The sequence below is a fragment of the Leptopilina heterotoma genome, unplaced genomic scaffold (genome assembly GCF_015476425.1).
Source record: "Leptopilina heterotoma isolate Lh14 unplaced genomic scaffold, ASM1547642v1 Lhet_256, whole genome shotgun sequence".
Taxonomy (NCBI): domain Eukaryota; kingdom Metazoa; phylum Arthropoda; class Insecta; order Hymenoptera; family Figitidae; genus Leptopilina; species Leptopilina heterotoma.
In genome coordinates this window covers 602,150-617,699 of record NW_025110968.1, presented here as the reverse complement: position 1 = coordinate 617,699, position 15,550 = coordinate 602,150, and the positions used below count along the sequence as shown (strand labels likewise).

The 15,550-nt window shown below is 30.5% G+C and overlaps 1 protein-coding gene across 1 annotated transcript in view; it reads right to left on the bottom strand.

The window, feature by feature from the left end:
- LOC122503293 (DDB1- and CUL4-associated factor 13) overlaps positions 1-7,165 on the bottom strand; it is a 117,224-nt gene extending 110,059 nt beyond the window's left edge. Inside the window, exon 1 of the mRNA XM_043613773.1 lies at positions 6,987-7,165. Within this exon, the coding sequence (XP_043469708.1) occupies positions 6,987-7,056 (70 nt within the window). The 5' untranslated portion in view covers positions 7,057-7,165. The remainder of the gene's footprint in view (positions 1-6,986) is intronic.
- Between the last annotated feature and the right edge of the window lie 8,385 nt (positions 7,166-15,550).

Sequence of the window (15,550 nt, the reverse complement as noted above, 5' to 3'; positions counted from 1 at the left end):
ATTTTGTTTTTTGCTGCGATTTTTTAATTGAAACTAAATAATTGAGTTTCTCAGACACTTGTTTTCGATCTACACTGTAATAAATTTAATTTTTTTTAGTTTAGTTTCGTATCTCGAAACTAAATTCAATTTATTAATTTGGTTTCGAGTCAACACGAATCTAAATTCAGTATGTTAATTTAGTTTCGAGTCGACACAAAACTAAACTCAGTTTGTTAATTTAGTTTTGTATCAACCCCGAAACTAAAACGAAACTAAACTTTCGTAACGGTCCCTGAATTTATTTTATTAAAAACTTTTAATCTTTTCAAAATGTAAAATTTTCTTTATAGAAACAAGTAATGAGATCAGTCTAGACATTGGTTTAAATCGTCTCAAAAATATAAACTTAGCATAGTCTATGCATTGACCGGGAAGTAACAACGTTTAAAAATTTATTAAAATCATATAAAAGATACTTTATAGCATTTTTATACATAAAATTAACAATTATGCGATGATTATGCAAATAGTGTTAAATTATGCAATGAAAAAAAATTACGCACTGAAAGTATAATTATGCGATTGGATGCGATCACAAATCACATTTATTTTGTATGAATTCTTAATAACTCACAAAATACAGAAGTTATGCTCAGTTTGAGAACATTATGCGATTATGCGACTTGCATAAAGTATGGGTCTCTAACCATTATCATCTGTATCTCCTGATCCGCTTTATGAAAAAATTTGAAAAAAATCAAGGTAGCTCTTTTCAAAGTGTACTAAAAGAAAAAAATGTTTTAAAAAAATTTGAGATGCAAAAGCAAAATGATTTCCGATTTGGCCTGGAATGGCCCATATATAAAGAGTGCATTTAACATATTTTTCTTTTTTTTAATGATTGGTTATTGCTTTTTTTATATAAAATTAACGAAGTGAATAAAAGGAAACACTCGTTTCGCGTCGGCCATTTATTTTGACATTTATTACAGTGACATTTGGAACTAAGGCCCTCTATACACTATACGCAATACCCTAAGATGCTTGATGGAAATGAATTAATCTACTTTTACTGGACTGAGTCCTGTTTTTTCAATATTGACTCTCAGTTTTCCAAATTCCATTTTTCTCCGTGTTGTTACGACAAATTCCTGTTACAAATAACAAAACAACTACAAAAATATGTGACAAAAAATTCTGAATGCTTTGCTAACTTTGCACAAAATTTCATTTTTAAGCCACCCAATAATAAATTGAATTTTGGAAAAAGTATAACTGATTCAGGCCTCGGATCAACTTTTGTAGTTGAAAAACGTCTAAAAAGTCGATTGTAATCTTGAAAAAAGTCTAAAAAGTCGATTGAAATCTTAAAAAAAGTCGATTTTAATATTTTGAATATTTCCAATTCAAATAACAAAACAATGTACTCTACAAAAATAGGGTTTATTATTGCAATTGAATAACAAAATTTTGACATAAAAAGTTATCTAATATTTTATAAAAAATTTTAGAAAATAAAATGATCTATATAATGCATTAATGTTTACAAACGAAATACATTATTATAATAATAATATTAGAATATAACAGTAATTAATAAAATCAATAATACTTTTCTTATTTAAGATACTGTTTTTTAACAAATATTAATAATGGGTCAGAATTTCTCAAACGGATCTCAAAACTAAAAAATTTTCTTTTTGAACCAAACTATTTTTTTTACTCTTAATATGGTTAAGAAAAATCGCTGAAAATATTAAGCCAAAAAAAATTTTTTTGTAAAAGTTATTAACAATTGAATTTTTTAGTACTGCTAAATTAACAAATTTTTTCTCGAGTTCCAGTTGACGGATTTAAAATTTAAAATATGGGTTTTTTTCGTCTTGAATTGCACTATTCGAATATATATTTTGTTTTTAAATTTTTTTATTTTTTATAATTTTTTTATTATTTGTTTATAGAATGTTAATAAACAAATATGTTCTTCACGTCCTAACAAAAAAATAAAAATTGTATTATATTCCTTAAATGTCTCCGAGTGTAAAACTGTTTTGAAAAAAAATGAGCTTCAATTAGAAAAAAAGTTATTAATTAAAAACTGCAGTTGTGTAGAGCTTTACATGACGTTAAACTCGCCCTGCGCACATTGGCATTTTTTACAATTTAATGTTCAAATTGTCTGGAGCCTACAAATTTTATCGGATTTTGATGGTCTTAAATTAAAGGGGATAAAATTTCTAAACCAATTTTTGAATTTTAAATTGTTTATAATTAGTCTAGCATGACCACCAGACAAATAATAATTTATAATACAATTTACTTAAATTGGTGCAAACAATCTTATAATTAACAAATAGATAACTTTGGTTCTTATTTTTATAAAAATTTTTTTTCTTGCAGCCAAATTTATGTTTATTCAAGTAATCTATGTCAATATGTACATTCTTTTAAAAACTTTAAAAAATTATTAGCACAAACAATTACATTTGTTTTTAACAAATTATTTACTTTTTAAACAAATAAATGGCTTATTTCTGCAAAAATAAATTTTTTTTTCTGATTTTAACGAGTTTAAAGTCATGTAAAGATCTACTCACCGAGAAAAATAGTTATCTATTTCAGCTAATTTTTAGCTACCTTAGCTAACCTTAATTGCTTTTATATGTATAGCAATTATTGTTAGCTAATGCAGCTAATAATTAGCTAAAATTGCTAACTTTTTTTGCTAAAACAGCGAATTATTAGCTGTAATAGCTAAAAATTCGCTATCCACATAATAGCAAACTCATTTTTCTCCGTGCTTGATTATTGATAACTACATTATTGTTCATATGATTGATTAAATTCAAAATAGTTTTTTACCAAAATCGACATAGATTATTTAAATAAACATAAATTTGGCTGAAAAAAATTTTTTTATAAAAAAGAACCAAAGTTATCTATTTGTTAATTAAGATTGTTTGCAACAATTTAAATAAATTGTATTATAAATTATTATTTGTCTAGTGGTCATGCTAGAATAATTTAAATTGATTTCAATCCCCGGTAAGAAGCGAGGAATTGAAAAGAATTCAGAAGTTCATTTCTTTTGAATGGGCGAATTTCCAAAATAATCCAATTCCTCGGTGGAGCAAGGAAAAGTAGCAAAATCTATTATTCTTAATTGACTTCACCAAAATATGAAACGCGCATTCAAAAGAGTGAGAGAGTACAACAAATCAGTAGAAATTTCTGTTCCACTGAATTGCTTTACTATCACTCAATATTTCACTTGAAAAAAAGGTTAGGTTTTGTAAACTTGACGTTAAACATTGAACACTTAAAAATTTCTTTCATTTATTTGAATAAGAGAATTTTTTATTTTATCGTAAGCACTGTGCGTTTTTAACCATATTTTCACTAGTTTTAATATTTCATTTTAATAATTTAGCACTGAAATCACAATGAAATTCACACGACGCGAAAACTAGCTGTCACTGCGTTTTATTTTAAGACAATAACTAGAGGAGCTCCTACAAATAATTGGAAAGATTAGGCTTTTTCAAATTGTTTGTCAAAAGTTCTATTCCTTTTAATGCGTTTCTAAAATTCGAAGCAGTCAATTGAAAAGAATAAACAATTTCTATTCGTTTGAATTGACTACGTAGAATCGCTTAAAGTCGATTGAAAAGAATAGCTATTTCTTATTTTTTTCAATTCGCTTTTACAAGATTTACTTTGTCGATTCAAAAGGATAGGATTCTGTATATTTTTTGGAACGTTGAGAAGCAGAAAAATTTTGCGCATTCGAAAAAAATATAAACAATTTAAAATTCAAAAATTGGTTTAGAGGGATCTCTTAGAAATTTTATCCCCTTTAATTGACATTTTATAAACAAATAATATAAAAAATTATAAAAAATAGAAAAATTTAAAAACAAAATATGTATATATTCGAATAGTGCAATTCAAGACGAAAAAAACCCATATTTTAAATTTTAAATCTGTCAACTGGAACTCGAGAAAAAAATTTGTTAATTTAGCAGTATTAAAAAATTCAACTGTTAAGAACTTTTACAAAAAAATTTTTTTGGCTTAATATTTTCAGGGATTCTTCTTAACCATATTAAGAGTAAAAAAGAATATTTTTGTTCAATAAGAAAATTTTTTAGTTTTAGGTGATCTGTTTGAGAAATTCTGACACAAATATTTTTTTTAAGACAAGAAAAAAAGTTGAAAAAGTCGCATTTTTTTAGAAAAAGTCAAAAAAGTAGAAAAAGTCGCATTTTTTTTTAGAAAAAGTCGTATTTTTCAAGATATCCGAGGCCTGCTGATTGCATAAATTAAATTATTTTCAAAAGTAAAAAAATTTTTTGCAGGTTCAAGAATTTTTTAATATTCTTGTCAAAATGTCAAAAATATTTTTTTTTAAGAATTCAATTATTTTCATAAATAAAACTCATCGCAGAGTTTTAATTATTTTTAATCAAATTCATCGAAAAATGTAATTGTTCTTAAAAATTTTATGAAAAACCGTTAAAAGAAATCAATTATCTAAAAATGTTTTGATAAAATTCTTTATGAGATTTCAATTTTAAGAAATTTTAATTATTCAATAAATTATTTATTTTTGCATTTCAATTATTGAATTATCTAATAAAAATTTATTTAAAAATGAATTTCAGTTAAAGTTTTACATAATATGTAATTGAATATTAAAAGCATCATAGCATGGATTTTAAGAAATAATTAAATTTTAAAATGGTTTTAAATTAAATTCTTTAAAAATAATTTGTATTTTTCATACTTATAACTAATAATTCTGTAGAATTAATTATTTTAAAAAAGTTTAATTGAATTTTTTTCTGAAATGCTGATTTAATCAGCGTATATAAGCTAAAAAATCAGTGACTATTCGCTGATTCATTAGTGTATATACGCTGATTGAATCAGCTGCATACTTATAGCTACCCAATCAGCGACTTTTCGCTGATTCAAATTTAGAGAGAATGTAATAGAACATTTTTTGGAGTGTCTAATCATTTTTAGAGTGTATCAGAATATTCTTTAGGGTCAGGGAGGAAGTCAAAATTTTGTCAAGTAATTAAGTTTTCCATATTAAAAAAAAGAAAATAGGGTAAGTGTACCAATTGCCGAAGGTGTCCCATTTGTCGATGTTACCATGGTAATAACCAAAATATATTGTCTAAAATGTCTCATTTGTTTGTGGATATAATATTAATATATTTTTTTCACATTTATAACGCATAAGAAAATTAATATTTATCACTTTTTTCCATTTACAATGTGCTCCAATGTTTAAATAAAATTCAAAGTTTGTTTACTCGACAACAGGAACCATCCTCGACAATTGGACAATTGTACAATTTCGACAATTGTACGTTTACTCTATTTTGCAGGATTTACATTTGTTAAAAAATTATCTATAATGTTTGTTACAAAATGCTAATTTTTTAGAAACAAAGGAAATAACGAATAATATAATAACATTAATAATTTTTTTATATTATAATAAAAATATTTTTGAATTATTTGAGAAATAAAAATTATATTATTAAATTAAAAAAATAGTAAAAAAATAATGAAGTATAATATTATCTATAAGAACATATAAAAAAAACAAAAGCAGGCACAATAGTCTAACTTCAAGTGTGGACAGACTGGACAGAATGGACAAAATACGACGATTATTATAGTTAATAATTGATTTAGAGAAGAATTTTAGTCAAATATTTTTAAACTAATTAAACTTTTTATTGCCTCACAACTATTACAGTTATGAAATTATAGTCACTAATCTTAGAATCTCATTTAACATTTATCTCACATGTTTCTGTTCGCTGATCATTTTTGTCCAAAATTATTAACAGTTTTATCAATTGTTTCAACTTATTACGCCTATTTAAACCATAAAATTTTTTAATTCTCCTTTAATTAAACTACCATTCTTTAGAACCAATTTTTTAAATAACTCTGTAATTTACAGACTGAGTGGTTCGTAAGGCAAGCCAGTATCACAACGAGCTAACATTTTTCGGCGTTTCACTAAACGCACTAAACTCATTTTTTAGAGAGTTGCGAAATTTTAACTTTGACGACTTTTACAACAATGCGGCTAATTAAATTTACTGATAAGTATTGTTATTGTAATTAGTAAAACTCTAAAGCAGTTCATTTTTTAAAATTGTTTGACATTTCGTAAAATGGAATTGTAAATAAGTGGATTATTGTTATTTTATAGGTAAGCTTTCTTTTTTTCTTTGAATAATTGGATTCTCAAGCAACTTTCTGAAACATTATTATTATAAATAATTAATAATTGATGTAGAGTATTTTTTTTTAAATTACAATACTTTTGGAAAAGTTACAATATCAGACTAATCTTTTTGGTTAAGGTAAAAGTCAAAATTCTGTCAGGAAATAATCAGGGAAAATTAAAATCAAATTTTTGAGGCAACCCTGACAAAAAATATAAAGCACTTTTTGAAAATATAATTGAATAAGGTCGAAAGATTTTTACTATTCGTGGCAGGTATTAATCTTTTAAATTATGAATTTTTATATAATAATAAACAAATGTTTAAACTTTTATATAAGTTACGTATATTTGCATTATTAATTAAATATAAGTAAACCCTTCAACTGCACCTGCAGTTGAAGGGTCAAATAATCTGTCAGTCATTATCTAGTCCGCTTTATATTTCAAGTAAGTAATTTGGTATCTGACGGGCCATTAAAAAAAATTTTTTATGAAATGCAGAATAACTTTATTTTTTACTTATGTTTCATTTCATGCACGAAAGATTAATAATGATTATTTCAACTCCATGGATTAAATTAAATTCTTGATAATTTCAAAATCTAAAAGCTATTACACCTAAAAGAAGAAACATAATTTTCAAGAAAACCTATAAGTAAAAATAAGGTTACAGTAATTAAATTTTCCACTGCAGTATTGTGCAGATTAAATGATTTTATAATGTAAAAAAGAAAATTATAATTACTTTTATGAATATCACGCTTCGTTTCCCTTATATAAAAATCGGGATTTCTTGATAAAGTTTTAACCTTCATTGTTGCATTGTTTTTTTAGGCACAGCACGTGGATGTTTTTATTAGATTAGATGACTTTTTGCATAGTGGATAAGGTAGGTTAGTTTTAGTTAGGGTGCATTCATACGACTAACGACCGTCAGGGTGCAGTCCCATGTCCAGGGATGGGTGCGTATAATACATGATGTATAATACGTGGTTTTAGGGAGCATTTAGGGTGCGATCCCATGTGAGCAGAATACGTCGACCGAAAGCAGAAAATCATGAGAGTGAAAAGAACAACAATATCTACCTATCTCTTTTGCACTCATGATTTTCTGTTTTCGGTCGACGTATTCTGCTGTAATGGGATTGCACCCTTACACCTTCGGTAAAAATTTCCAGAACGGAAAATTTTTCATTGGAGTAAGAGAGACAGACTGTGTATCTGACTCTCTTACTCCAATGTAAATTTTCCGTTCTGGACAATTTTTACAGAAGGTGTAAACGCTCCATAAGGGTGCGATCCCATGTAAGCAGAATACGTCGACCGAAAGCAAAAAATCATGAATGGAAAAGAGATAGGTAGATATTGTTGTTCTTTTCACTCTCATAATTTTCTGCTTTCGGTCGACGTATTCTGCTCACATGGGATCGCACCCTAAGGGTACATTTATCACTGATCTCTCTGATATTAAAGGCCAACGCAGAATAGAATCTTTAACCGGAACCGCAATCGTAAAGGCCAACGCAGAATAGATCTGTAACCGGAACCGCAATCGTAACCGTAAGCGGAAGAATGAGTTAGAGAAGGATAAACAATATACCTATCCTTCTTTAACTCATTCTTGCGGTTACGCTTACGATTGCGGTTCCGGTTACAGATCTATTCTGCGTTGGCCTTAAGCGTAACCGTAAGAATGAGATAACGAAAGATAGGTATATTGTTTATCCTTCTCTAACTCATTCTTACGCTTACGGTTACGATTGCGGTTCCGGTTACAGATCTATTCTGCGTTGGCCTTAACTGGATGGGCGATTGCTATGTAGAAAAGTGGCTTCCGGTGTGAAAATAATTGAAACCCTCTACGCCACGCTTTAAATGCCGGTGTAACAGCGTAGAGCGACTTTGATTGTGTGAGTTGCCGTGTGAGTGTGCTTTTGATATAGTGTGTGTGTGTTTCCAATGTTTTGACATCTCAAGTGCTTTAATAATTTTAATTTAACTTTTGTGATATAAAACACAGACAAGGTGTTAATTTGTTTATATTGTGGAAAAAAGAAGCAAAGGGTGTTTCTTTTCACATGAAAGTACATATTTAAACAGAAATAATATTTGAGTTTATATAATGTTTGAATACTAAAAGTTCTGTTACTATAGTAATTAATCAGTTTTTAAAATAAAATAAGTGAATAATAAATTATTTAATTAAGAAAGTAATTGACGGTTAATTAATTATTAGATTTAAAAAATTTGCTAATCAGTTAAGTACTTTTCTATACAGCAAAACGTATATCAATCTCACTTTTATATTTAAAAATTTCCGCCATTTGTGTAAAAGTGGGCATCTAAAATATGGCGTTTCCGGTCTTCTAATATTTTGCAGTTTTAGATACAGTCGCCCATCCAGTTATATATAGAGATCAGTGACATTTATACGACGGTCGGTAGAAAAAAAAATTTACCGAAAAAGTCAAAATCGCGTTCACACTTCGCTTTTCCGATATAATGGAAAAACCACTGATCTCTATATATAACTGGATGGGCGACTGTATCTAAAACTGCAAAATATTAGAAGACCGGAAACGCCACATTTTAGATGCCCACTTTTACACAAATGGCGGAAATTTTTAAATATAAAAGTGAGATTGATATACGTTTTCTGTATAGAAAAGTACTTAACTGATTAGCAAATTTTTTAAATTTAATAATTAATTAACCGTCAATTACTTTCTTAATTAATTAATTTATTATTCACTTATTTTATTTTAAAAACTGATTAATTAATATAGTAACAGAACTTTTAGTATTCAAACTTTATTGGGATCCGAAATCATGTGAAACTGACCCACCCCTGTACCCACTTGCGTCCGACATCTTGGTTTTTTATCTCTGTTTTTACATATGTTAGAGAGAGACGAAATGAAAAGACAACTACCGCAAGTGGGTCGACACCAGAGGGCCTACGCAGCTCTGCGGTTCCCAATATAAACTCAAATATTATTGAAATAATATTTTTATTTTTAAATAATAATTGATTAAAAACAATATTTTTTTAATTTGGTAAGGAAACTAAAATTTTTCAGCATTACACTATTATGTGTTTAACAATACGCAAACCTAAAAATATACACTTCAATAATATGTATTTACTGTTTATATATGTACTTTCATGTGAAAAGAAACACCCTTTGCTTCTTTTTTTCCACAATATAAACAAGTTAACACCTTGTCTGTGTTTTATATCACAAAAGTTAAATTAAAATTATTAAAGCACTTGAGATGTCAAAACATTGGAAACACACACACACACACTATATCAAAAGCACACTCACACGGCAACTCACACAATCAAAGTCGCTCTACGCTGTTACACCGGCATCTAAAGCGTGGCGTAGAGGGTTTCAATTATTTTCACACCGGAAGCCACTTTTCTACAGCAATCGCCCATCCAGTTAATATAGAGATCAGTGGGAAAAACTGTTTCTAACGGGAATACATATTAAAATTTATATTTTATTTAAAATTAATTAGCACTGTTTTAAGTAAGAAAAATCAAGTTTTTATTATATGAATATTGTTTTTTAATGATTTACATTAGGAAGATAAATTCTCTTGATAAATAATCATGTGAATAAATATTAATTAACTTTTGTTTTAAAAAGTCGTAAGCATAACGTTACAGCTGTTGTTGATGCGGAGTTTTGTGTGAAATTGTAAGTATAATGATAAATTATTAAATAATATTTATATAATTTAAATAAAAATGTTTAATAGGGATATTTATTATGCATTCTTTTTTTTTTTTTTTTTTTTTCTTAAATGACTTGAAGCTAGGCCAACTGTCAGAACACACACTCTTATATACCAACTACTTTTTGCGTTTCTACAGAACGACTTTTTGAGGTTAGGAGTACTCGCATTTGCCTGGACCACCCGTCAATGGGTTTTCTCGCCAGAGAAGAGGGAAACTGTAGAAAACCTCTCCTGAGTACAACCGGTTTATCGACAGCCGAGTTTTAACGGTGTGTACTGGACAATAATCGACGTTCATAATGGATTTTTTTCACACAAAACTCCGCATCACCAACAGCTGTGACGTTGCTTACAACTTTTCAAAACAAAAGTTAATTAATATTTAATTACATGGTTATTTATCAAGAAAATTCATCTTTCTATTGTAAATCATTAAAAAACAATATTCATCTTATAAAAACATGATTTTTCTCACTTAAAACAGTGTTAATTCATTTTAATAAAATATAATTTTTAAATTCCCGCTAGGAATAGTTTTTCCATTATATCGGAAAAGCAAAGTGTGAACGCGATTTTGACTTTTTCGGTAAATTTTTTTTACCGACCGTCGTATAAATGTACCCTTAGGCTGGAGTCCCATGACAGCGTTTTGCGTTGCGTTTTGTAACTATACCATGAGTGTGAGAGAGATACAGATATATGTTTGCTCTATTTGCACTCATTGCCTAGTTACAAAACGCAACGCAAAACGGTGCCATGGGACTGCACTCTTAAGGCCTTTCTCCAATAGGTTTTAAAAAGTGTGCGAAGGACTGCGTCTGCGTCGGTTGCTATAGCAACACATGCTAAAATCAACGCAACGCAGTCATTCGCACACTTTTTAAAACCTATTGGAGAAAGGCCTTTAGGCTGCAGTCCCATGGCAGCGTTTTGCGTTGCGTTGTAATGAGAGAGAATGCAGCAAACGTATATTTACGTCTTTTTCTCTCCCATTACGACGCAACGCAAAACGCTGTCATGGGACTCCACCCTTATACATGTATAATACTACGTTTATTACGTCCTAGGTTTTCTACACTGAAAAAAATTCTTAGTAGATTTGACTACTTTTTAACTACGTTCCTAAGGCCGCAGTCCCATGGCAGCGTTTTGCGTTGCGTTGTAATGAAAGAGAATGCAGCAAACGTATATTTGCGTCTTTTTCTCTCCCATTACGACGCAACGCAAAACGCTGTCATGGGACTTCACCCTTAGGCTGGAGTCCCATGGCACCGTTTTGCGTTGCGTTTTGTAACTAGGCCATGAGTGTGAGAGAGATGGAGATATATGTTTGCTATATTTGCACTCATGGCCTAGTTTTCAAAACGCAACGCAAAACGGTGCCATGGGACTCCACCCTTAGTTCAATAAGTCCCCAAAGATAATTTTGAACTTACATTAATTATCAGATATGTAGTTGAATGAAGTGATAATACAGTTGCATTAACTACTTTTCTTAGTTAAATAGGAACCAATGACAGTTTTGCAGTAGAATTAACTGCTGATATGACCCTAACATTCGTAAACCGATAACCTAACCACGCTCGCCCGCTACGATGAGTTGCTTAATACTTAAAGGCATTCCTGACACAGTTCAACTGATAACTGTAGTTAATTTTACTACTTAAAGTAGTTGCATTTACAACTTTTCACAGTTGATAATCTTCTATAAAAATCTATAACATAAATTACATGGAAAATACAAGAAGACTAGAAACAGGAGGTCTAACTTGGTAGTGGGGGGAATGTAATAGACGTGGGGCCATGAGTCAGCTGGTGTTTGTTTTCTTGGCATTTGCGCTGTGAACCAGTTTTGTTCTCTCGCGCGTACTTGATATATACATCCAACTTGTATACATCGTAAGCACGTTGTATTTTATCACGTGTTTGATTTTTCGTATTCCCAAGAAATTTTTCGTGCAGACAGATTGTTATCTGTTACAAAAATAATATTTAATAGTTGTTTTCTACATAAAAGAATCTATATAAAAGAAACTCATAAAAAAAATTAGCCATAATAAATATTACCTTCAAACGTTTCCAATGAGTCGCTAATTTTCAATTATTAAAAAACAAGAATATTATTTTCAATATTCTTAAATTTTTCTAAACTTTATCACTTTTAAACCTCTTTTCAATAACTATGCTTGCCAAGCATAAAACGCATAACCTATTCTAAACACACAATAGCAGACAGCTGTCATTTTCGGTATATAATCTCAATGTGGTTATTATGCGCGAAATTACAAAATTCATCTATCGCGCAAATTCCCAAACTGAAAACTCCACCGTCTCTAGACCCCACTATTTCTACCCCCACTGCACATAGAAATCAAGCGAAGTTTGACCTCCTGTTTCTAGTCTTCTTGGGAAAATAATTCAACTCCTAGAAGAAGTAAAAACTACTACAAAATTAGTCTATCGAACTACTTTAAGTAGTAGAATCTACTACTTTCTGTAGTCATTTCTGTAACATACCTGCAGTTACAAAGTTAACGATAAAATTACATTAATTTAATTAATAATTTTTAACTACATAAAACAGTTAAAATAAGTATCAAAAGTAGCCAGACCAACTAAAAAAGTAGTTCGTTTTATTACTTTTTACTCTACTAAGGGGATGTAGTTGAAAATGTCTCATGTATTTTTTTCAGTGTACATTAGGCTGGAGTCCCATGACAGCGTTTTGCGTTGCGTTTTGTAACTAGTCCATGAGTGTGAGAGGGATGGAGATATACGTTTGCTATATTTGCACTCATGGCCTAGTTACAAAACGCAACACAAAACGCTGTCATGGGACTCCACCCTAAGAGCGTCCCGCTTTTATGGAGCGTTTACACCTTCTGTAAAAATTGTCCAGAAAGGAAAATTTTTACAGAAGGTGTAAACGCTTCATTATGCATCTTAGATCGAAGTGTGAATTCCTCATAAGAGGAGACGCATGCATATCCCCTAATCGCCAAGTCGTCGAATGATCAAATAGTCGAATGCCAAGTAATCGAATGGACAAAACGTCGAATGCTAAAAACATCGAATCGGCATTTAGTCGAATGCTTAAAACATCGAATTGTCAATACGTCGAATTATCAATTTGTCGATTTATCAATTAGTCGAATGTTAAAAATATCGAATCGTCAATACGACGAATGTTTAAAAAGTCGAATTATCAATTCATCGAATGTTAAAAACATCGAATTGTCAATACGTCGATTGTTCAAAACGTCGAATGATAAAAACGTCGAATGCTAAAAACATCGAATCGTCATGTAGTCGAATGCTAAAAATATCGAATCTTCAGTTAATCGAATGCTAAAAACATCGAATTCTCAATTCGTCGAATGTTTAAAACGTCGAATGCTAAAAACGTCGAATCGTCATTTAGTCGAATGCTCAAAACGTCGAATCGGCATTTAGTCGAATGGTAAAACCATCGAATAGTCCATTCGTCGAATGCTTAAATAGTCGAAACGCCATTTGTTCGAATTATCAAGTAGTAGAATGGTAAAGTTGTCGAATGTTCAAAACGTCGAATCGTCATCTGTTCGAATTGCCAAGTAGTAGAATGGTAAAGAAGTCGAATATAGACAAAAAGTCGAAACGCCATCTGTTCGAATTATCAAGTAGTAGAATGGTAAAGTTGTCGAATGTTCAAAACATCGAATCGTCATTTAGTCGAATGCTAAAAACATCGAATCTTCATTTAATCGAATGCTAAAAACATCGAATTCTCAATTCGTCGAATGTTCAAAACGTCGAATGATAAAAACGTCGAATGCTAAAAACATCGAATCGTCAACATGTCGAATGTTCAAAACGTCGAATTATCAATTTGTCGAATGCTCAAAACATCGAATTGTTAATTCATCGAATGCTTAAATCATCGAATTTTCCATTCGTCGAATGTTCAAAACGTCGAATGATCAAAACGTCGAATGCTAAAAACATCGAATTCTCAAATCGTCGAATGCTTAAATAGTCGAAACGCCATCTGTTCGAAATGTCAAGTAGTAGAATGGTAAAGTAGTCGAAACGCCATCTGTTCGAATTGCCAAGTAGTAGAATGGTAAAGTAGTCGAATGTTCAAAACGTCGAATTCTCAATTCGTCGAATGCTAAAAACATCGAATCGTCAAAAGTTCGAAAAAGTTCTTTGTTTTAAGTTAATGTCTACTGAAGACAAAGAACTATTTCGAACTTTTGACGATTCGATGTTTTTAGCATTCGACGTTTTTATCATTCGACGTTTTGAGCATTCGACGAATTAACAGTTTGATGTTCTGAGCATTCGACGTTTTTATCATTCGACGTTTTGAACATTCGACTACTTTACCATTCTACTACTTGGCAATTCGAACAGATGGCGTTTCGACTACTTTACCATTCGACTACTCTACCATTCTCCTACTTGACATTTCGAACAGATGGCGTTTCGACTATTTGAGCATTCGACGATTTGAGAATTCGATGTTTTTAGCACTCGACGTTTTGATTATTCGACGTTTTGAACATTCGACGAATGGAAAATTCGATGATTTAAGCATTCGATGAATTAACAATTCGATGTTTTGAGCATTCGACAAATTGATAATTCGACGTTTTGAACATTCGACATGTTGACGATTCGATGTTTTTATCATTCGACGTTTTGAACATTCGACAACTTTACCATTCTACTACTTGATAATTCGAACAGATAGCGTTTCGACTTTTTGTCTATTCGACAACTTTACCATTCTACTACTTGATAATTCGAACAAATGGCGTTTCGACTATTTAAGCATTCGACGAAAGGACTATTCGATGGTTTTAGTATTCGACGTTTTGAACATTCGACGAAGTGAGAATTCGATGTTTTTAGCATTCGATTAACTGAAGATTCGATATTTTTAGCATTCGACTACATGACGATTCGATGTTTTTAGCATTCGACGTTTTTATCATTCGACGTTTTGAACATTCGACGTATTGACAATTCGATGTTTTTAACATTCAAAGAATTGATAATTCGACGTTTTGAACATTTGTCGTATTGACGATTCGATATTTTTAACATTCGACTAATTGATAAATCGACGAATTGATAATTCGACGTATTGACAATTCGATGTTTTTAGCATTCGACTAAATGCCGATTCGATGTTTTTAGCATTCGACGATTTGTCCATTCGATTACTTGGCATTCGACTATTTGATCATTCGACGACTTGGCGATTAGGGGATATGCATGCGTCTCCTTAAGGCCTTTCTCCAATAGGTTCCCAAAACTCTGTGTCTGCGTCGGTTGCTATAGCAACACATGCTAAAATCAACGCAACGCAGTCATTCGCAGACAAACGCAGAGTTTTTGGATCCTATTGGAGAAAGGCCTCAATAGGTTTTAAAAAGTGTGCGAATGACTGCGTTGCGTTGATTTTAGCATGTGTTGCTATAGCAACCGACGCAGACGCAGTCATTCGCACACTTTTAAAACCTATTGGAGAAAGGCCTTAAGAGCATCACGAAAAACGAAAAAGCGTGTGCG